The sequence below is a fragment of the Sus scrofa genome, chromosome 6 (genome assembly GCF_054392235.1).
Source record: "Sus scrofa isolate SSC_HxYL_T2T_F1_AM1 chromosome 6, Sscrofa_HxYL_maternal_Yorkshire_Landrace_v2.0, whole genome shotgun sequence".
Taxonomy (NCBI): Eukaryota; Metazoa; Chordata; class Mammalia; order Artiodactyla; family Suidae; genus Sus; species Sus scrofa.
The window spans coordinates 171,005,294-171,028,357 of NC_139388.1; the positions used below are offsets into that span (position 1 = coordinate 171,005,294).

General features: G+C 50.5%; 1 protein-coding gene across 11 annotated transcripts in view; it reads right to left on the reverse strand.

The window, feature by feature from the left end:
- ARMH1 (armadillo like helical domain containing 1) overlaps positions 1-22,992 on the reverse strand; it is a 59,075-nt gene extending 36,083 nt beyond the window's left edge. For 4 of the 11 annotated variants that reach the window (XM_084965354.1, XM_084965347.1, XM_084965351.1 and 1 more), the window contains exons 1-3: positions 22,781-22,990; positions 22,018-22,110; positions 5,652-5,879 (exon numbers count right to left, since the gene is read on the reverse strand). In XM_084965354.1, the coding sequence (XP_084821480.1) occupies positions 5,652-5,857 (206 nt within the window). In that variant the 5' untranslated portion in view covers positions 5,858-5,879; positions 22,018-22,110; positions 22,781-22,990. Of the gene's footprint in view, positions 1-5,651; positions 5,880-7,056; positions 7,189-22,017; positions 22,111-22,780 lie in introns of those variants that run through there. The other 7 variants (XR_014808505.1, XR_014808504.1, XM_084965349.1 and 4 more) reach the window with 3 other exon arrangements.
- Between the last annotated feature and the right edge of the window lie 72 nt (positions 22,993-23,064).

The window sequence follows — 23,064 nt, forward strand, 5'->3', positions numbered from 1 at the left end:
AATCTCAGACAGGTTAACGACCTGGTCGAGGTCCCAGAGGGAACTCATGGGACAGGAATTTGAACCCAAGCAGCCTAACCCAGAGCTCGAGGCCTTCCTGCCCGCAGACAAGCAAAGGGAGTGGCTACTGATGCAGATGGCTGGAGGTGATACGCTGCTGGAGGTGGGACCTTGGCAGGGAGACATGCAGGTAGACTGGATGGCAATGGGCTTTGGGCCAGACCACCCGTTTCATTCTTATCTCTGCCACCTTCCAGCAGACTACTCAACCTTTTCAAGGCTAATCATTCTAATCTATAAAACAGAAGGATCCCAGTCACCTAGCGGGCTTGGTGTTAGGTTCAAGTGAGATATTTATACAGTAGACAGATTTCTGTGCCTAGAGCATAAAAGACGCAAGAAATGGTAACTAATACTTTTGTCATAATTATATATAAACCCTCAGTTTTACTGATTGGTTCTGGAAGTTCAAGTTTAAAAATGGGTTTTGGGAGTTCCCGTCGTGGCGCAGTGGTTAATGAATCCGACTAGGAACCATGAGGTTGTGGTTCGGTCCCTGCCCTTGCTCAGTGGGTTAACGATCCGGCGTTGCCGTGAGCTGTGGTGTAGGTTGCAGACGCAGCTCGGATCCCGCATTGCTGTGGCTCTGGTGTAGGCCAGCGGCTACAGCTCCGATTGGACCCCTAGCCTGGGAATCTCCATATGCCGCGGGAGCGGCCCAAAGAAATAGCAAAAAGACAAAAAAAAAAAAAAAAAAAAAAAAATGGGTTATGGGAGCTCCCCTTGTGGCTCAGCGGTAATGAACCCAGCAGGTATCCGTGAGGATGTGGGTTTGGTCCCTGGCCCTGCTCAGTGGGTTAAAGATCCAGCATTGCCGTGAGCTGTGGTGTAGGTTGCAGACGTGGCTCAGATCTGGTGTTACTGTGGCTGTGGAGTAGGCTGGCAGCTGTGGCTCTGATTCGACCCCTAGCCTGGGAACTTCAGTATGCCGTGGGTGCGGCCCTAAAAAACAAAACAAAACAAAATAAAAAAGGGGTTTGAGGAGTTCCCGTCGTGGCACAGTGGTTAACGAATCCGACTAGGAACCACGAGGTTTCGGGTTCGATCCCTGGTCTTGCTCAGTGGGTTGAGGATCTGGGGTTGCCATGAGCTGTGGTGTAGGTCGCAGACATGGCTCAGATCCCAGACATGGCTGTGGCTCTGTTGTAGGCTGGCAGCTACAGCTCCGATTCGACCCCTAGCCTGGGAACCTCCATATGCTGCGGGTGCAGCCCCAGAAAAGACAAAAGAAAGGGGGGGTGGCATTTGAAGCTAGTGTGGGATTAGATGGTTGTCAGTTTTACGAAACGTAATTATGCTAGATTGATTCGTTTCCTTCAAAATCCACCATAACTGGAGGGCTGGGGAGGAGACGTGGGGTCATTGATTCAAAATGCTCTGTCACTTCACCCCATCTGTGTTCTTGGCTGTAAGGCAAGGTCACAAAAAGTTAGGAAATGATGACTAATTGCAGGTGTGGAAGCTCAACCTATGACGTGTGTGTGTCTGTGTGGGTATATATACATATATATGTATATATATTTTTCTCTTTTGACAGCTGCACTTAGGGGTTGAATCAGAGCTGCAGCTGCGGCCTACACCACAGCCATGGCAACACTGGATCTGAGCTGCATCTGCTTGCAGCAATGCCGGATTCTTAACCCACTGAGCAAGGCCAGGGATCCAACCTATATCCTCATGGAGACTGTGTCAGGTCCTTAACCCACTGAGCCACAAGGGGAACGCCTACAACTGTCTATGAAAAGTGGTCCATTCCGTAAGCATTGACTGAGTGTCCACTACGTGCTGGGCACTCAGGACAGGTTATCGCTCTTGTATATAACAAGTGCAATGATCGAGTGAGAAAATAAAAGGGCTGAACACAGAATTCTTGGAACCACTAACATGTAAGGAGTGGGTAGGAAAGATCCTGCAACGGCGACTGAGAAACAGTGATGGGGGAAGGGAGAGGAGAGCTTTGGAAGGGACCGTGGTCAAGCAGGGCCGGGGCTAGGGGATGAGGCAAGTGACTGACCTGCTTCAGGGATGAAATTTAGGGGGGCATCGAACCAACTCAGTAATTAAATATTTCATGCAGTATTAAAAAAGAGAAATTAATACAGAAATTCATGATGAATAAAACACCAAAGGTTTTGTTTGTTTGTTTTTTAGGGTCATACCTGTGGCATATGGAAGTTCCCAGGCTAGGGGTCAAATTGCAGCTGCTGGCCACAGCCACAGCCACGCGAGATCCGTGTCGGCGACCTATGCCACTGCTCGAGGCAACGCTGGAGCCTTAACCCAATGATGGAGGCCAGGGACTGAACCTGCAGCCTCACTGACACTAGCTGGATTCTTAACCCAAGAAGCCACAACAGGAGCTCCAAAATACCAGTTTTAAGTACGGATAAGATCTGACCCTGCCTCACTCATATGCATGACGCTGCCTCACTCATGTCACCCCTTTGATCGAATGGAAAGTGTCAAGTTAGTGACAACTTTGGTGAGGTTATAGTGTCATCAGTTGTGGGGACAAAGGCAGATCACAAGCCCTGATGCCTTTTAAAGTGTCACCTGGGGACCACCGGCATCAGAGTCACATGGGGTTCTTGTGAAAAATAAAGAGTTCAGGGACCCACCCTTGATCTACTAAATCAGGACCTTGGGGGGGGGGTGGGGAGGTGGACGGGCTATCTGCATTTGAAACCTCTTGTACACACACCCATGTCTGAGAAAGTTAGGGTTATAACCTAGAGACGAAGTCTGTGGATTCCTTTTGGCCTGTGCTCTAGGCCTGAATCTGATGAATAATTTAATCAACGATTAACTATCAGAAAAAGAGAGCCATGTTTACCTAAGCCTTTAGTTCTGGCTCGCCACAGATTCTCCACTTCATGCACCCCTTTGTTCAACCAACATGTATGAAGCACCCACTATGTGCCAGGCATGGGCGAGGTGTTAGAAATAAGGAGATGAGGAGTTCCCGTCGTGGCGCAGTGGTTAACGAATCTGACTAAGAACCATGAGGTTGCGGGTTCGGTCCCTGCCCTTGCTCAGTGGGTTAAGCATCCGGCGTTGCCGTGAGCTGTGGTGTAGGTTGCAGACGTGGCTCGGATCCTGCGTAGCTGTGGCTCTGGCGCAGGCCGGGGGCTACAGCTCCGATTCGACCCCTAGCCTGGGAACCTCCATATGCCGTGGGAGTGGCCCAAGAAATGGCAAAAAGACAAAAAATAAAAAAAATAAAAAAAAGAAAAAAGAAATAAGGAGATGAGCAGCACAGAGGTAACTCCTGTCCTCGCAGAGCTTACAGTCCAGCGAAGAGAGATAATAAGCAGGTAGTAACAATAGGATGTTATGACTATTAAAACAGAGGTAGTGCCATGAGTATATTTTGCAGGGGAACCTCAGCGAGGCTGGGGCTCAGAAAAGGGCTTCCTGGGAAGTGATGCTTGAATCGAGACCTGAAATAATGGAATAGAAATTAGTCAAATAAAGAGGTGGTTTAGGGGAGGGGAGAGGGCTCAGGCAAAGAGAAAATATGCAAGAAAAGGGTCTGAGATGAATCCATGGAGTGCAGAAACCTCCTCAAATTCACTCGCAACTCGAAGTGTCACCTCAAGGGGACCAAATCTGTCTCCAGCCCCCATCTGCCTCTGGGGCTCCTGAGCAGGCGCCTCAGACAAACGACGTCCTAAATCAAACTTACGCACCTCCTAATTCCCTCCTTTTTTTGCATTTTCTCCCCACAGAATGACACCCCATCGCCTAGTTTCCCAAGCCGGAAACATGAGAGCCCTTCTCTGAGAGACGTGTGGAGGTGGTGGTTGGGTTAACGGGGTGGGACTCAGATTCAACAGAGAGATGTGGCTGCAGGTGCACGTCTGAGAGTCCTTAAACTGGAGTGGTGCTGCCCTCCTGGCCATGGGTGGGTCACTCAAGAACAGTCCGAGCGTGAGCAGAGGAGGGGCAGTGGCTGGAGTCCTGAGAAACACCAACATTTTAGGGGAGAAAAGGAGAATGGACAAAACGAAAGGAGAACAGCAGGAGATCCGGTTCTCCAGACAGGAGAGGAAGAGTGTGGGTGGTGATATGATTTCGATGTGCTCTTCCTTCCTTCCTTCCTTCCTTCCTCTCTCTCTCTCCCTCTCTCTCTCTCTCTCTCTCTCTCTCTCTCTCTCTCTCTCTCTCTCTCTCTCTCTTTCATGGCCATGCCTGCAGCATGTGGAAGTTCCTGGGCCAGGGACTGAATCCGAGCTAGAGCAGCAATCCAAGCCAATGCAGTGGCAATGCTGGATCTTTCACCCACTGTGCTACAGGAGAACGCACTTTCTTTCTTTTTTATTGAGGTAGGATGGACACAAACATTTATTAGTTTCAGGGAAGAGTATCTTGAGAAGTGCGAATGGTTGTTTGACAAATGCCACAGAGACAGAGCGAGGTCATGTACAAGGGCTGAGGATGTGGTCCCTGGGTTTCACAACTGGAAAACCACTGGTAGCCTTGGTGAGACCTGCACCAGTGGAGCGGAGGGGACAGAAGTCAGACTGCGGCGGGTGGAGGAGAAGGGGAGGCGAGGAAGCGGAGATGGGCAGGTCGACAGCTCTTTCGATGAGCTTCACCACGAAGGACAAGAGCAAGGTGAGACAGAGACTCCAGACCAGGGCTGAAGCTAAAATGTTAAGTAGGAGTTCCCATCGTGGCGCAGTGGTTAACGAATCCGACTAGGAACCATGAGGTTGCGGGTTCGATCCTTGGCCGCGCTCAGTGGGTTAAGGATCTGGCGTTGCCGTGAGCTGTGGTGTAGTTTGCAGACTGGCTTGGATCTGACGTGGCTGTGGCTGTGGTGTAGGCTGGCAGGTGTAGCTCCGATTAGACCCCTAGCCTGGGAACCTCCATATGCCACAAGTGCGGCCCTAAAAAGACAGGGAAAAAAAAAAAAAATCCCTGAGGAGTTGGGAGGGGATTCAAGTGCAGTACAGACAGAGGAGGAGTCCTAGACAAGGAACACTCACTCCGACTCTGACGGGAGCAAAAGAGGTGAGGCGTGAGAATGGGGATGTGTTCAGAGGCTGGGAGGACAGGCAGTCGAGGGAGTTCTTTCTCGACTTCGGGGTCGATATTTTACCACCACATGTTCTGTTCTAAACTCTGAGAATCAAGAAAGCGCTCTCTAGACCGCCTTCGTTCCTTTTTTTGTCTTTTCTAGGGCTGCGCCCGCGGCATACAGAGGTTCCCAGGCGAGGGGTCCAATCGGAGCTGCAGCTGCCAGCCTATGCCAGAGCCACAGCCACGCCAGATCCGAGCCGCGTCTGTGACCTACACCGCAGATCATGGCAATGCCGGATCCTTAACCCACTGAGCGAGGCCAGGGATGGAAAGAACCTGTGTCCTCATGGGTACTAGTCAGATTTGTTTCTTCTAAGCCAGGATGGGAACTCCCTCCCCCCCTTTTTTTGGTGCGCCCTGGGCATGTGGAAGTTCCCAGGCAGGGTCAGACCCAAGCCGCTACAGCGACAACACCTGATCCTTAACCCGATGCCCCGCAGGAGGACGCCTTCTGTTCCTTTTCTCTTGTAAAGTTTCCCAACTGTTTTTCTTTCAGCAAAGGATACGTGAGTCTAAGCCAGGTGGTCAAGCGGGCCAGGAACAAACTGGCTCCCTGGGAAAACTCTTGTTCCAGCTCAGGGGCCGTCTTGCCTTGGTTGCTGTCAATGAAATTGTGGAGGATGTGACTCCTTGCGACTCTGCCAGCATTGTCCCAGTCCTGTAAAAAACTCAAGAGCCGGCTAATTGCTGCCTGCTCCTTTATAGACGTCATGATCAATCAGTCCCGAAGCCAGCTACAAAGGAGGGAAAACAGACCGGTTACCAAAGCATCAGCACCGTGCAAGGCCTGTAGTTACTCTACGGGTTTTGCTTTTCCAGCAATCATCTGGAGGCAGGATGAGCCTCTGTCACCTTCCTGGACGCAGTGGTGTTCAAAATACATCTCAAGGGAGTTCCCGCTGTGGTACAGTGGGTTAAGGATCTGGCATTGCCACAGCTGTGGCTTGTATTTGATCTCTGGCTTGGGAACTTCCATATGCTTTGGGTGCAGCCAAAAAAGAAAAAAAAAAAAAATACACCTCTAGGACGGGTCCCCTGACACATGCATGAACAGGGAGGATCTAGCTGTGTGGTTTCGGAATTAAGATAATGCAAGTTTAGGAACTAAATTTTTAGTTCTTTGGCTTCCCTGCTGGTGCCAGCAACGAAAAGGACCATGGGATCCAGCTGACAGGAAGATGCTGCCTAAACACCTGGGCCTTTCTCACCCCTCACTTCCCACGGCATCAGAGATTGCATCTCTAGAGACCCAGGCCCCTCTCTCGCCAAGCTGCCAAGGTAAAATGGGCTTTATGTACCTTGGGCATTGAGACTCTCTTAAGGGGGGAAAAAAAAAAAAAAACCTTAAAGAAAAGTTAGTGGGAAGAAAAAGTTCTCATTCCATAGTTGGATTAATGGGCTGTGGTTTGTAGGAGTCTGTGTCCTTGGGAGAGTGTTTTCAGTGGGGGAGGGAAGGTTTAAAATAAACCCGTTTTCCAAAAATAGTTGTGATTGAAAGTGTTATTATCCATAACAAATGTTAGTGCTGGTGGGAGAGAGGCCTGTGTGATTCTTTTGTCTAACAGACAAGTGAAAGTCATATTTCACATTATCATGGGGTTTCCTGTGATTTACAGAATATTTGTGAAACATTACTCGCAGGGCCATGACTGATATGGAGAGAACGGCTTGTGTATAGGGGAGATGTGTGTTTCACCAAGCCTGTTCCACGTGAAATTTACAGTCCCATAAAGTGCTTCTACATCTTCGCCAGAGATCTAGTTAAAAGGACTTTACAGTCTGAAACATCCTAAAATTGATTCTAAATTAACGTTTCCTCACATGTATTTGAGATCTTCATGGGGCCCAGCTATCAGAATTTTATTAGGGAGCAATAATCGGAGGCAGGCGAAGACAGACACACCTACCCACCTCCAACCTCCACTGCTCCCCAGAGGACACTGGCTATGTGCTCCCAGGAAGGGCGTCCACGTGGCCTCAGGGATGGAGACAACCGCCAAATCCCGTCGGCCTTAACAGCCGGTGAAGGGCTGTGGATCAACCTGAACGCAAAAATGACCAAAACCCCTCATGGGATCAGGCATCAGTCACTGTGAATGACATTACAGCCCTGAGTCTGAGAATAACGTACAGAGGCCATGGCCACCTTTAATAGCCAAACTGGCCTCAAGAGAATGGGGACGAGTGGCTGCACCAGACCCCAGGAAGGAGGGGCTGCAGCGCCACCATCAGCGGGAAAGCGCCGTGCCCTCCCCTGCTGGGGAGGGATCCTTTCTAGAACCAAAGCTCGCAGAGACGCACTCTGCGATTGAGAACACCAAGGGTGGGACACTCTCAGCCGGATGCTCCAAGCTGTGGCCCCTGGAGGCTTCCCTGGATCTCAGACTTTCCCCCATCAGATCCTATTGCAGCACCTGCAGGTTGCCAGGCCAGGTATCAAGTCCAGGGCACAGGTGTGACAATGCTAGATCCTTAACCCATTGCACCACAAGAGAACTCCCAGATTCTTCTTTAAAAAAAAATTTTTTTTTAATTTCTTTGCTTTTTAGGGCCACATCTGAGGCATATGGAAGTTCCCAGGCTAGGGGTCAAATCAGAGCTGCAGCCCATGCCACAGCCACAGCAACTTGGGATCCAAGCTGTGTCTGCAACCTGCAGCAGAGCTCACAGCAATGCTGGATCCTTAACACACTGAACGAGGCCAGGGACTGAACCCACATTCTCATGGATACTAGTGGGGTTTGTTATCACTGAGCCACAACAGGAACTCCCTTCTTTGACTTTTTTTAAAAACAGGAAAACTGACAAATGGCAGCTTTAAAGGTCATAGTGAGGGGAGTTCCCGTCGTAGCTCAGCGGTTAACGAATCCGACTAGGAACCATGAGGTTGCGGGTTCCATCCCTGGCCTCGCTCAGTGGGTTAAGGATCCGGGGTTGCCGTGAGCTGTGGTGTAGGTTGCAGACGCAGCTCGGATCCCGCGTTGCTGTGGCTCTGGTGTAGGCAGGTGGCTACGGCTCCAATGAGACCCCTAGCCTGGGAACCTCCATATGCTGCGGGAGCGGCTCTAGAAAAGGCAAAAAGACAAAAAAAAAAAAAAAAAAAGAATGGATAAGCAATGAGGTCCTGCTGTATAGCCCAGGGAACTCTATCCAATTGCTTGCGACAGAACATGACAGAAGACAGCATGAGAAAAAGAGTGTGTGTGTGTAACTGGATCACTTGCTGTACAGCAGAAACTGACAGAACACTGCAAATCAACTATTACAAAAATTTTAAAAAGGTCATAGTGACACAGCTGCAAATCATACATGCGTAGTCGAGCACCGTGCAAGGTGCCGGGGGAGGTGTGGGCAGGCACACGGCCCTGGCCTGGCCTGGAGGGGCTCCAGCCCTCGTGGTGGAGTGGGTGACCACGAGGTTTGGGTCAGCCTGGGTTCAAGGTCCCGCTGCCAGCCGACAGCCAGTAAACAGTAGCAGCACCTGGCTTCCACTTTGCCATCCTCCGGTCTCACTCCAGAGGCCACCACTTTTAACTCTTGGCTGTTTCTTCTCGAGTTACCTCTATTTGTGCAAGTAATGAGTTTCTACTACTTGCGATGGCTGAATTCGACACATTCCTATGTTGAGGCCCTAATGCCCTTCGCCTCCAAATGTGACTATATTTGGAGCTAGGGTCTTAGAGAGGGAATGAGGTGAACATGAAGTCATCAGGGTGGGTCCTAACTCAACCTCACTGGCGCCCACATAAATGGAGACGAGGGCTCGATCTCGCCAAGAGGGAAGGTCATCTGCAGACACCAGAAGGCGGCCTCCGGAAGCCAAGGAGCAGGCCTCAGAGGAAACGAGTCCTGCAACATCTTGACCTTGGCCTCCGTGCCCAGACATGCAGAACTCCGAGGTAATACATTTCGGTTGCTGAAGCCGCTTGGTCTGGGGTACTTTGTCGTGGCAGCCCTAGCAAAGTAATGTATTACTATTGCCCGACGTATCAATTTTAGGCCATATTTATAATTCTGAGAAATTAGCTCTCTCGCACCCCTCTGTGCCCATTTTCTCCGCTCACCCTCGTGATACATTTTCCCACAATTTATAGTTAAATCAATAGGATGGTGTTTACATTATTGACCCAGTGGAAAAACACTGTTCACTCAAGCTGTAAACCACCATTACACTTCCTTCCTCTCACAAGCTGGTTTGACTTGGACTGAACAATTGTTTCTTTTTCAGTTAATTTTCTAAGGAAGGGAGCTGTTTTCTTCCAAATGTTCCAGACACAAAGCAACAATCTTCCCAAATGTTCACCCTCCGTCTCCCTGGAGACCTCTGTCCCTCGGACCTCTGTCTTTCTGCTCCAGTTTGGACTGGCTGTGCTAAGCCTGGGCACGAGTGCTGTCCTGGGGGTGCCTTTGGCCCGTCTTTGTCCATCACCCTACTTCCCTGTGTCCTGGATCCACCTCATCCTTCTTCTTGGATTATTCTCTTATTTTCTGGCCACCCTGGACGTTCCTACTATATATGGAAGGTCCCTGGCCAGAGACTGAATCTGACCTACCCCATAGCTGCAGCAGCACGGGATCCTTAACCCACTGTGCCCGGGCTGGGGATGGAACCAGCAACGCCACAGAGATAAGTCAGATCGTTAACCCACTGGGCCATAGCGCGAACTCTACTGCTTTTGCTGAAGCACATTCTCCAGCAGCTAAGAAATGAAAAAATTTTTTTCCTGTGTCCTTGAAAGTCTGAAAGTATTCTGACCTCATGTTAGATTGGCTGGGTACATAATTCCAGGTTAGAAATAAGCTTTCCTCGATTGAGCCTCCTTAGGGTTGCTGCTGAGAAGTCTGACGTCATTCTGATGCTGTGCCTTTGTCTCTGGCTTGTTTTTTCACTCTTGCTGCTTCTAAAACCTCTTCTGAAATTGTAATGATGATATGTCTTGGTGGAGATATTTTTCAGTTATCATACTAAGCCTCTGTGGGTTCTTTTAGTCAGACGCTGTGTCCTTCAGTTTTCAGAAATTTCCTTCCTTCCTTCTCTCTCCCTCTTCCTTTCCTTCTTCTTCTTTTTTTTAGGGCTGCACCTGCGGCATATGAAGTTCCTAGGCTGGGGTCAAATCAGAGCTGCAACTGCCGGCCTACACCACAGCCACAGTCACGCCAGGTGGAATGGGAGCTTCCTTGGAAATTCCTTTTATCAGACAACAATTACACCCTTCACTGAGGACTCATACATGTCCGTCAGTGGAGGGTTTTTTCCCCCACCTGGGCCTCTTAGGGCTTCTGGGGAAGTTTTCTATTTTCCCAGGGAGGATGAGAGGCTTGGGGGGGGGGGGGCCTAATGCCTGGCTGCTGGCATCCCCGGGGGGAGGGGCTGGGGCTGCCACCGTGCACCGTGTGGCTCTTCTCTCCATCCCTCGGCTTTCCACCCTCCAGCTATTCCCTGCCCTTCAAACCCTGCCTGAAATCCCTGAGATGCAGGCCTCCAGAGCTGCTCCAGATGCGGCAGAGAGCTGAGTCCTCTGGCTTTTGAGAGTGGAGCTCTGGTGGGAAGCAAGATGCTCTGTGTGCAGATGGCCGCCAGTCCCCGTGATCAGCCCGGTTCCTCACTGCTGATCTCTGGGGGCAACGTGCTTCCCAGGCATTAACCCTCTTGGAAGTCAAACTGGCTGAACTGGCTGGTTTCTTGTTGGTAACTGCCTCTGGCTGGCACTCAGTTTGTAAGTTCTTAGGATGCTGCAAAAGCCAGGTAACACACCCCCACCTGCCTTCTCGCTCCCAAACATCTATGGACTCTCCTCTGGTGGTGCCTTCTTCCCCGAGCTTTTGTGACTTAGTATCTTTTTTGCGTGTTTCTTTTTGGCTGTGCCTGTGGCATTTCGAAGTTCCTGGGACAGTAACCTGAGCCACTGGCAGTAACTACACCAGATCCTCAATCCCGCTGGGCCACCAGGGAACCCCCACCCTTTTTCTATTTCTTTAGTGCTAAGCCAGGGAGGTTTTGAGAGGCGGGGGTGGGGGCAGGGTGGGAGTAAAGGGGGCGGAGTCATGTTTAATCAAGAGACTCCAGCCACTTATTTATTTTTATCTCAACTCTCCTTTAAAACAAGATCTGATGATACTTGGGGGAAAAAAAAAAACAAAAACCCAAAACCAAACACAAAAACCTGTAAGTACAATTTTAAAAAGAATTTAAAAAGAAAACAGTGGGAGAAGGGGAGACGGTACCAATTTCAAGAGCTGATGTTACACCTGTATGCTCGATGACTCCCACATCTGTATTTTCAGCCTAGGCCTCCGTCTCAGGCTGAGCACATGACTAAATGACCACAGATGTCCTCCTTGGTATGTTTCACACACTCTTCAAATCCCTGTGGCCGCCCCCGGAACTTATCGAGCCCTCACACCTGCTCCCGTCCCTGTGTCGGTCCTATTCCGGGGACTGTACCTCTCCCAGTCACTCGAGAGCTATCTTTGCCGTATTCCTCTCCCTTGCCTTCCTCATCTGAACTGGGGCCCCCTAAGTCTCCCCCAGATCAGTCACTTTATCTTCATCTCCACTGTCACTACTGCAGTTTACCCCTCAGCCCTCACCGCAGCAGACTCCTAACCAGTCTTCAGGTCAACCCCATCCTATCTCCACGGTGATGAGACTCTTTAAAATAGTCATTAAAATAAAATGTGCTTTATGAAAAAAATGCTCAACCTTGCTAATTATTAGAGAAATTCAAATCAAAACTACCAGGAGGTACACCTCACACTCGTCAGAGTGACCATCATTAAAAATTGCACAAGCAGGAGTTCCCGTGTGGCTCAGCAGTTAGTGAACCTGACTAGCATCCATGAGGACGTGGGTTGGATCCCTGGCCTTGCTTGGTGGGTTAAGGATCTGGCGTTGCTGTGAGCTGTGGTGTAGGTCGCAGATGTGGCTCAGATCCCGAGTGGCTGGGGCTGGGGCTGTGGCCAGCAGCTGCAGCTTCAACTGGACCCCTAGCCTGGGAACCTCCACATGCCACAGGTGAGGCCCTAAAAAACCAAAAAGACCAAAAAAAAAAAAAAATTGCACAAACAATAAATGCTGGAGAGTGTGTGGAGAAATGGGAGCCCTCCCACACTGCTGTGTAGCTGTTACTGAGAACAGCATGGAGGTTCCTCAGAAAGCTAAGGACAGAGTTACCACATATATGATCCACTTCTGGGCATATATCCAGATAAAACTATAATTCAAAACGATTACACCCCCCCCATGTTCATTGCAGCACTATTTACAATAGCCAAGACACAGAAGCAACATCAATGTCCACCAACAGAGGAATGGATAAAGAAGATGGGGTCCAGCTACACAATGGAATAGCACTCAGCCATAAAAAAGAACAGAATAATGCCTTGTGCAGCAACATGGATGCAAGTAGAGATTACCATGCTAAGTGAAGTAAGAAAGAGAAAAACAAGTACCGGATGAATCACTTTTATGTGGAATCTAAAATATGGCACAAACGAAACCTATCTATGCCTTTTTATTTTCCCCCCTAGGGCCGCTCCCACGGCATATGGAGGTTCCCAGGCTAGGGGTCCAATCAGAGCTATAGCCACCGGCCTTCACCACAGCCACAGCAACGCCAGATCCAAGCCATGTCTGTGACCTACACCACAGCTCATGCCAATGCCGGATCCTTAACCCAGTGACTGAGGCCAGGGATCGAACCTGCAACCTCATGCCTCCTAGTCGGATTCGTTAACCACAGCACCCCAACGGGAACTCCGAACCTATCTATGAAACAGAAACAAACTCACGGACAAGGAGACTAGACTGTGGCTGCCAAGGGGGAGGGGCTCAGGGAGGTGGGAGTGGGAGGCTGGGGTGAGCAGACCTAAGAGACACACATGGGGGGACAAACAACAAGGTCCCAATGCACAGCGCAGAGAATTACATTCGCCGTCCCACGATAACCCATGATGGAAAAGAACATTTAAAAAACGAGTGTCTATGTATAAATCACTTTGTCCCGGAGCAGAAACGAACACGTTGTAAATCAACTATACTTCAATAAAACATAAAATTAAAAAGTGCTTTATTTTTTATACCGTTTTTAAAGGTTACACCTCACTTACAGTTACTACACACTGTTGGCTATATTCCCCATGCAGTGATGCGAAAGTCTTTTTTTTTTGTCTTTTTGCCATTTCTAGGGCTGCTCCCTCGGCATATGGAGGTTCCCGGGCTAGGGGTCTCATTGGAGCCGTAGCCACCTGCCTACACCAGAGCCACAGCAACACAGGATCCGAGCTGCGTCTGCAACCTACACCACAGCTCACGGCAACACCAGATCCTTAACCCACTGAGCAAGGCCAGGGATCGAACCCGCAACCTCATGGTTCCTAGTCGGATTTGTTAACCACGGAGCCACGATGCAAGAGCCTTTAAAAAATGCAAATCGGGCAGATTTCCCTGCTGAAAACCCTCGGGTTGTTCCTTGTTACCCTCAAGATAGAGTTGATCTCAGATCAAAGAACTTCCACCTAAATTTTGCCACAACTGAAATCGGACTCTCCCGGCCCTGGCCCACACCACCGCCAGCTTCCCCGTGCGTGACAGACCATTCTCTAAAGTCCACGTCGTGTTTCTCAATCGTTTCTCTCCAGCGGCGGCCAGGCTTGTCCCCCTCGCGTGGGTGCTGATTTACTGGCCACACCCCCACACGCCTGCACCCGAGTCCTATTTCCCCACGAGCTGCTGGGCCACTTCAGCACCACGCTCCACCTTTCTCATCTCGGCCAGCATCATCCCCGGCACATGATGCGGATTCAACAAGTGTGATTCAAACCGACACCCAACATGCTCTGCTCATAACGAGCCCTTTAATTTCCTTAACTCCACACGATAGTTAACTACACAGACATCCTGGGTGCCCCTCCTAGCCGAGCCCCGGGACAGGGATTGGTTAATACAACAGATAGATTCTTCGCCCTCAAGGTGCTTACAGACGGTGGGGCCGAGAGAAAGACGACGGGCTGATTTTAATGAAAAGTGCAAAGCAAAGTGCTCGGATGGGGTTGAGTCCCGGGATCTGTTGGAACCTGTATGACGGGCACAACGTCAGGACTCTGGCGCCCTCGGGCCAAGCTGGGATTCGCCCTCAGGATCCACACCCTAAACTGTGTGAGCAGCCTGTCCAGTCTGCAGTCCAAGCTCCTCCCGCCTCCTCCGTGCGCTCAGGAGATCCGCTCTCGGGCTTCAGAAAAAAGCTAGAGGCCCCTGGGCAAGAGCGTCCTGTCTCCTCACTCTCCCCGAGCCGGTGAACACACGGCCACGCTTCTCTTTCTCTTTCCTCCTTCAGCAGAACTCCGCACCCCCAGCCTGCCTCCGCAGAGCCCTCTCTCCATCCCTGACTCCCTCTTCCCTGGATCCTCCACGGGGCATCTTTCTTGTTCACTGACTGAAGTCTTGCCTATCCTAAAACAAAACTAAGTGAAAACAGAAATCACTTAGCTCAACCAGTCCCCCTCCAGTCACCGCTCCGGGTTTCTCGCGTCACAGCAAAGCTTCTTAAAAACAGTCTACACACCTTTTCTGTTCCCCCGTGGACCCTTCTCTCCTCCATTCACTGACATTCTGCGTGTCTGCTCCCCCTTCACCTGCACCACTTCAGCTATGCCTCTGCTAACCTCCCGGTTGCCCAGCTCAGTGAGGACCGCTCAGTCCTGGGCTCGTGTGTCCTGCTGCTGCGATAGCTAAGGTCCCTGAGCACCCCTCCGGCTCAGAAGGCTTTCTGCCCTGATGCCTCCCCATTCTCAAGTCTTTTCTTGGTCAGTCTGTGTCCCTGGCCGGTGCCTCTCTCCGCCCCAGTGCCTGTCGCACGGACTGTAAATCCTCTGTAACTTGTCTCAGACAGGAAGGACTGGGAGTCCCTCTGGGCAATTCTATGCAATGTGAAATTCAACAAATAGTGAGAGACAAGGGTGTCCCATCTCCTCCCTCTGGGGATAAGTGTGAGAAAGACACGGTTCCTGTCCTCAAAGGGTACGCAGTTTGCAGGTGGCATAGAGCCCTGTAAACCAGCAGTTTCAAGTCCAGGAGTGTGGCAAGCGCCAGGATGGGGTAAGCAGAGGCTGCTTAGGGAAGGGGAGCAGGGGACACCTGGCCCAGCCGTAGCTGAGGGGGTGGCTGCTAGGGAAGACTCCCAGGGGAGATGCTGTCCAGGCTGAAAGGCCTCTGTAGCTAGCCAGGCGACATGGTGGGGAAGTCGTATTCCGGGCAGAGGGAATAAAATATATACAGGCTCGGAGGTGAGAGAGTGTAAAGGGTATTTAAAGAATTTGCAAGTGGGAGGCAGTGCGGTGCATCGCTAGGAACACAGACACGGGAACTGCACCGTCTTGTACCTGCCAGCGATGTGACCTTATGCAAATTACGTAACCTCTCTAGGCTTCCGTTCCTCTTACCTGGGAGGACTTGACAGTGATCCCTCATAAGTGTTGCTGAACTACCTAACATATAGAAAACCTTGATAAATAAAGCTTAGTTCTTCTTTTCTTTTCTTTTTTTTTTTTTTTTGCTTTTCAGGGCCGCACCTGAGGCATGTGGAGGTTCCCAGGCTAGGGTTCCACCGCCACAGCATCACCAGATCCAAGCCGCATCTGCAACCTACACCACAGCCCATGGCAATGCCGGATCCTTAACCCACTGAGTGAGGCCAGGGATCGAACCCGCAACCTCATGGTTCCTAGTTGGATTCGTTTCTGCTGCGCCATGACGGGAACTCCTTAGTTCTATTTTCACTGCTGAGATTGTTGGGAATGGCTGAAGCACAGTCTGAGGACAGAAGTGGCAAGAGATGCGGCTGCAAAAACAGGTGGAGGCCTGAGAACTCAGGGCCCTCGATGCTGTCCGGCGGGGTCTACGCTCTATCCTGGGGCACTGTGAGGGTACTGAGGGGCCTCAAGTCAGGAGGGAGAAGAAAAGATTTTGTTCTAGAAATATCATCTTTTGTTTGTTACCGTTTTTTAAATTATAGTTGGTTTATAATGCTGTTAGAAACACCATCTTTACTGTCATGCGGAAAGTGAGCAGAAGGGGGCAAGACTGGATCTTGGCAAAAGATGCTGATGATACTACAGTTGGCAAGAAGTAGAAATGCCCCATAGGGAGAAGCCACAGGACCTGGCGACTGTCCGGCTGTGGAGGATGCAATGGGAGGAACTGAGGCGGACGCCCAGCTAAATCTTGCTTCCTACTTCATAGAGAAATAGGGCCCATCAGGCACAGCTCCCTTCTCTCCCCATTCCTAACCTCACCACATCAGCATCCGGCCTTTCCGTGAGCATTAGATTCTGTCCCTCTAGCTTCAGTTCTCCTCTGATGCCTCTTAAACCTGCTCGGTCTTTGCCAGCTCCATCCAACATATAAACAAAGCCTTGCCCTCAAGCTTCTACATTTTCTCCCTCCTTCACCCCCCAATTTTTCCCTCTGGCCTACGGGATAAAGTCTGAACTCAGTGTGGCATACAAGGTCCTTCAAAGCTTGATTCCAACAACACCGTAGATCAACCATATTTCAATAAAACCTTAAAAAATGGAAAAAAAAAAAAAAGCTTGACCTCAATCTAGGCTCATCCGAAGTCACTTCCACATTACAACAGAGATCGACCTCCCAACTCCCCAGGGCTTCCCAGGGCCCTCTTGGATTTCAACCCTGCTCTGCCATCAGGAACGGCGAGCCTCCCTTTCATCCTTTGGCCAGCTCGGGGTTCTCGGTTCTGTAGTCCCACTCATGTCACCTCTTCCCCTGCTATGCAGTAAAATATCGCCATCCCTCCCACTGGAGCGTGATTTCCTCAAGGGTAGGGATTGGTCCTCCAGGGCCTGGCATGATTCCTGGCACAAAAGAGATGTTGAATAATTGGTCCCTGGGTGAATGAGTCAGGAAATCAGCCAGCTCCCGTTTAGATGGCTCGATCTGAATGTCCACGACATGTAGGTCCATAAAACTACCAACTTCCCAAAGCTGCCATGTGCAGAGTGGCAGAGTCTCCATCCAAGGAGGCCAGTGCAAAGTCCATGAGGCATTTCACAGTTTTGCCAGGAAAAAGCAATGTCAGCAGCGGTGTCGTCTTTGGACACCGAGGACAGGGATCCAGTGCCATGAACGGTCAGTTAAATTGTAATTGGAGCGAACTGTTCCTCTCACACCATAATGTTCTTTAGCTGCAGCCAAATGGCATTCGAGAAGGGGAGACGATTTTTTGAAATGTCAAGGAAATTATTTCCAATTTGGTGCTCACAAGCAGAGACTCTAATGATGAGTGGAAATGAGAAGCAAACAAATTAGCACTAATGGAAAATGGCTTTTGGAAAAGAGGGTTTAATTTATAGTCAGCCGATCATGGCATGCAGCATGCAGTAAAAGTCAGCTTCACCAGCCTGATCATAAGAACCAGCGCACACCCGGAATGCCAGAGAAAAATATACGTATGCCATCGTGCTTACTGGAATCTCTCTGTAAGTGGCAGCCAATTAAAATGGTCATTATTTTATTTTGGAGAGAAAATGGGCTGAAAAAAAAAAAAAAGCATCAAGGCACATGAAATTAAAATCCGGATTAGGAACCCTGGTCCAAATTGGTTTGTTTGTGGCCTTCTAACCTTGGCAAGCTCTCCTGCAAGGACGACAGACCTACTTTGTCTGTGGCCCAGAGTGGACTCTTTGTTTTTAATTTCCTCTCCATCTTCAGAGGTGATTAATAAATCTGGGCCCACCCATAAATCATTTCTATAGCAGCCAAATGGTTCTTCTTCTTCCAGGAAAGGAAGATCACAAGCATCTCAAAAGCGCCCGCTCTTGTGCTAACGCCAGCGGTCCTTAGCGACAAGCAAGAGACGTATTAAAATCAAAGATCACTAGGTCCTGTTTCTAAATAAAATTTCTCAGAGGGCTTCCTCCCCGCCCCCCACCAGCCCTACATCAAAAGACACGTTTCTAAAAACACGAGGCCTCCAAGGCATGGGCTGCCAGCCTGGCTCTCTGTCCCCACCTGGCCTCGGACTCAACAAAGCAGTCCTGTTCCTGCACGGTCCACCTGCACAGTGGGACAGAGGCCTTCTCCCAGCCGGTCCACCTGCACAGTGGGACAGAGGCCTTCTCCCAGCCCGACTCCTCACTCTCAGCTCCTCAATCCGAGAGAGGAGGAGGAGGAGGAGGGAGGGAGGGAGAAGGGGGCAGAGAGTGGAGAGAGAAGGAAACACCCCCTCCTGACTTCAGGCCCAGCCAAAGAGGGCGTCCTGGCCTTTACTTCCACCTCGGGGCCCCAGGCGCCACCGACTGTCACCCCCTTCCCTCTGTTCCCCACTCACACCCTCCTCACACAGCCCTCCTGCCACGCGTCCGGCGCCCGCAGACGCCCTGTGCCCCGTCTCTCACCCACAGCCAGCACCGTTCCCTCCATCCTCTCTCCGGGACCATCGTCCCGTCTCCTGCCCGTAAACCCACTGTGGGCACCATCTCCCCAGACCTACCTTAAATCTCTATCCACCACCACCCTCTGCCTCTTCCCGGACTCGCTTCTGCACCCAGCTCCCCGGCCGGCCCGCCCGCTCTCCCCACGAAGCGCGACTCCCCAGGTCCTCTGGGTCCACCGCGGTCTCTGCCCACGATCCCCTCACCCTCCACTGCTGTTTCTTCCTCACCCTGATTGCCTGCCCTTCCCTCCTTTGCCCACCTTCTCACTCTGCCCTCCAAAACCTCTCCTCCAGATCCGCAGAGCCTCCCCACCCTGAACTGCCCCACCCGCGCTCTGCCCACCTTCAGCCTGCCCTGAAAGCCAGCTCTGCCTCCGGGCACCACTCTGCAGCGCCGACTCGGCTGGAGGCTGCTCACACGCTCACACCTCAGGGATCTCCGAGAGAGCGGCTAGTGCCTCCTCACCAAAGCCCAGCCCAGCTCCTTAGTCCACCCTCTCCTTGTAAAAACCCTTTGCTACGTTAGGGTCATGCCATGCAGCTGTATGGACCGCTGCCTCTCCTCTCGCCGTCCTCCACAGGCTCCAGAACCACCTGCTTTATTCGTCAAGGACCTTGGTTCTCAACTCACAAGCATCCTCTTCCCTTTTCCCTCCTCAAATCCTGCCATCGTCTGGGAGGATTTCAATGGCCATGCCACATCTTCATTATCTTTTTTTTTTTTTTTTGGTCTTTTAGGGTTAGGGTTAGGCATATGGAGGTTCCCAGGCTAGGGGTCCAATCGGAGCTATAGCTGCTGGCCTACGCCAGAGCCACAGCAACGCCAGATCCAAGCCGCATCTGCGACCTACACCACAGCTCATGGCAACGCCGGATCCTTAACCCACTGCGAGAGGCCAGGGATTGAACCTGCAACCTCATGGTTCCTCGTCGGATTCGTTTCTGCTGCACCACAACAGGAACTCCTTGATTATCTTCTTAACTCCCCTCTGGCCACCTGCCACCATGGCCAAACCCTGGACCTCGTCACCACCTGAAACTACTCAAATTTCATTACTCTCCACTTTTTTTTTTTTTCTCTTTATGGCCACACCTGAGGCATATGGAAGTCTCCGGGCTAGGGAACTGCTGCTGCCGGCTTACACCATGGCCGGATCCTTAACCCACTGAGCGAGGCCAGGGACCTAACCTGCATTCTCATGGACACTAGTCGGGTTCTTAACTCGCTGAGCCACAAGCGGAATTCCTCATTACTCCATTTGTGAACCATAACTCTCTCCTTCGAGATATGGGTTCTCTGACTTCCTTGGAACCCCTAGCCCACAACGTTTTTATACCCCCCCAGGCAGTTCAGGGTCTAGGGTCCTCCATCCCAATCACCCTTTTGCCAGGATTCTCAATTCCTTGACTTTGTTCTTCCATTTCATTCCCTGGATGAAATTCACACCTGGACCAATTCAGTTCACCTCTGTACTTACCAGTAGGCGGCTGAATACTCTTGGGGGAAAAATTTACAGCACACAACCATGGAGACTGCTGCTGCTACAAATTAATGGTCACCAAGCTCGATAGGGCTCGTAACTGCCCAGAAATCTGTATGCTACCTGTCATCTTGCTCCCACTGGCCATTAGAGCTACTTCAGTCCTTCTCTGTCCCCTCAACCTCGTACACCATCTCCAGTCCCTCTCTACGGGGCTGACATCATGTGCCTACTTGGCAGAAAAAACCGGAAAGCACCAAACCAGAATTCTCTCAACGTCCTGCCACCAAATCTACTAACGTACTAATTTCACATGCTTCCCTTCTGTCACAATGCAAATATCCCTTTATTTTATTACTTTATTTTTTGCTTTTTTGGGCCGCACCTGCGGCACATGGAGGTTCCCAGGCTAGGAGTCAAATCAGAGCTGCAGCTGCCCGTCGACACCACAGCCACAGCAACGCGGGATCCAAGCCACGCCTGCGACCTACACCACAGCTCACGGCAAGGCTGGATCCTTAACCCACTGAGCAAGGCCAGGGATCGACCCTGCGTCCTCACGGATGCTGGTCAGATTCATTAACCACGGAGCCACGATGGGAACTCCACAAATATCCCTTTAAACAAACTTCTCCATCAGTGCTTTGGATTCCCTACCTTATTCTTTTTCTGGGGGTGCCATTCAGTCAGTTATCTCCTCTCCCCTATAATATTATCTTTTTCCTCTTTGCTGGATCCATGCCAACGGCATCTCTCCCATTTGAATAAAAACTTGTTTCTCCTTCCAGCTACTGCTTTCTCTCTCTTTTCTCCCAAAGAGTCAAACTTCTTGAAAGCGCAGCCTTCACTTCTTCACCTTCCCACGCCCTTCTCAACTCACTGTAATGCAACCTCTGCTCCCAGCACGCCACTGAATCTGCTTTTACAAAGGTTAACTACCACTTCCTTGTTTCTAAAACCAGTGGATTTTTTTCAGGCCTTATTTCACTTGATTAGTCATCAGCCTCCAGCACTTTCCTCCCTTGGTTTCTGGAAAACCACGTTCTACTACTGATTATTTAACTGCTCTAGACACTTCATCTCAATTACCTTTGCAGATTGAACCGTCTTTGCCAGAACCTCAAATATGGGTGCTTCTTAGGGCTTTGTTCGAGGCCCGCTTCTCTTCTTATTTTATATATACCCTCTGGGCAAGCCCCGAATCCATCCACTGGTGTGGCTGCCATCTATAAGGCACCACAGACTACCCATTTTTATTTCCAGTTTAGACTTATCTTGCAAATTCCAGTCCAGGACTCCTGGACACTTCCACCTGGATGACCCACTGGCGCCGCAAACTCACCATGCCCAGAGCTGACCCTCTCTTAAAAACGCTGTTTGCCCAAGCCAGGAATTTAGACGTCATTCTCCATTCTTCCCACTTACCCCACATCCAACCAGTCGCCAAGTTCAGTTCTTTAAACTCATAAGTGACTAAGGAATCCATCCCTTCCTCTTCATTCCTGTTAGTTCTCCAAGCTTCTGGCTACCACAATCCTTACTGAAACAATTACTGAAACAACTTCCTCATTGGTCTCCCTCCTCCCAACCCCCAATCCATTCTTGTCATTGATCTTTCTAAAACAAATCTGGAGTTCTCTTGTGGCCACAGCAGGTTAAGGATACGGTGTTGTCACCATAGAGTCACTGCTGTGGCGCAGGTTCAATTCCAGCTCCGGTAATTTTCACATGCTGCAGGGGTAGCCAAGAAAAACAAAGACACAAATCTGATTGTTACTATTTTGCTTAAAGCCCTGCAGACTCCCCATTGTCCTCAGAATAAAGTCTAAGCTCTTGTGCTCATCGGTGTAAATGCACTGGAAAATTTTTCCATCAGTAAGATTTACCCATAAGCTCAGAGCTGAGCTTGACATCAAAGACCTTCCAGGATCTGGGCCTACCTGTTCTTCCAAGGTTGCTCTCCCATTGTCTCTCTTCTGTCCAGAGATGCTCATAATTCCTGGTATAGCTTCTCACTTTCCTCTCTCTGAGTCCTGCAAGGATTCGTATCTCCCAGCATCTTTCAAAGCCCAGCTTAAGAGGCATCCACACTGCCATAAATGCCCCTTTTTATCCTGAGCTGCTAAAATCCTTAGGGCCTACTCTTATGTAGTATTTTATCCCTTGCACAGAATTACAGTTGACTCCTGCTCAAGACTTATGGAAGTCAAGGCCAAGAAACGTAATCCTCACTAGAGTCCACCTACAAAATAGGTGCTGAGGATTTTTTTTTGTCTTTTTGCCTTTTCTAGGGCCGCTCCCGCGGCATAGGGAGGTTCCCAGGCTAGGGGTCTAATCGGAGCTCTAGCCACCGGCCTACACCAGAGCCACAGCAACTCGGGATCCGAGCCGCGTCTGCAACCCACACCACAGCTCACGGCAACGCCGGATCCTTAACCCACTGAGCAAGGCCAGGGATGGAACCCACAACCTCATGGTTCCTAGTCGGATTCGTTAACCACTGCGCCATGACGGGAACTCCAGGAAACATTTTTTAAGTGCGGGAATAAATGTAAGAAAACTGTACTGCTTAACCCCTTTTGTCCCGCACGAACAGGACATTCTCTAAAGTCTTCCCAGCAGATACCACCTCCTCTGCATCCCACCCACCCAGCAGCCAAAATATGCCTCCATCCACCGGGGGGCGGATGGGCTAGCACGCACCCCTTTGGCCGTTTTGTACGGTTTTCTGCCTCCAGCCCTCGGAGTTGCGGCTGGTAGAAGACAGTAGAGGCAGCTAGCTAATGTAACTCAAAGGACACTGCTGTCCCCTTCGTAGGATAACACGCGGTTGGGACGGGAAACCTTTCCCATCCCCAGAACATAGCAGCTCTCCCGCAGACTCTTACCGACGCAGGACGGTAGCGACTCTTCCTGACCGGCGTCTTGGCTGGCCAATACTTGACCGAGATCAAGAGAGTCAGCCAATGGCGGTGGGCCAGGGATAG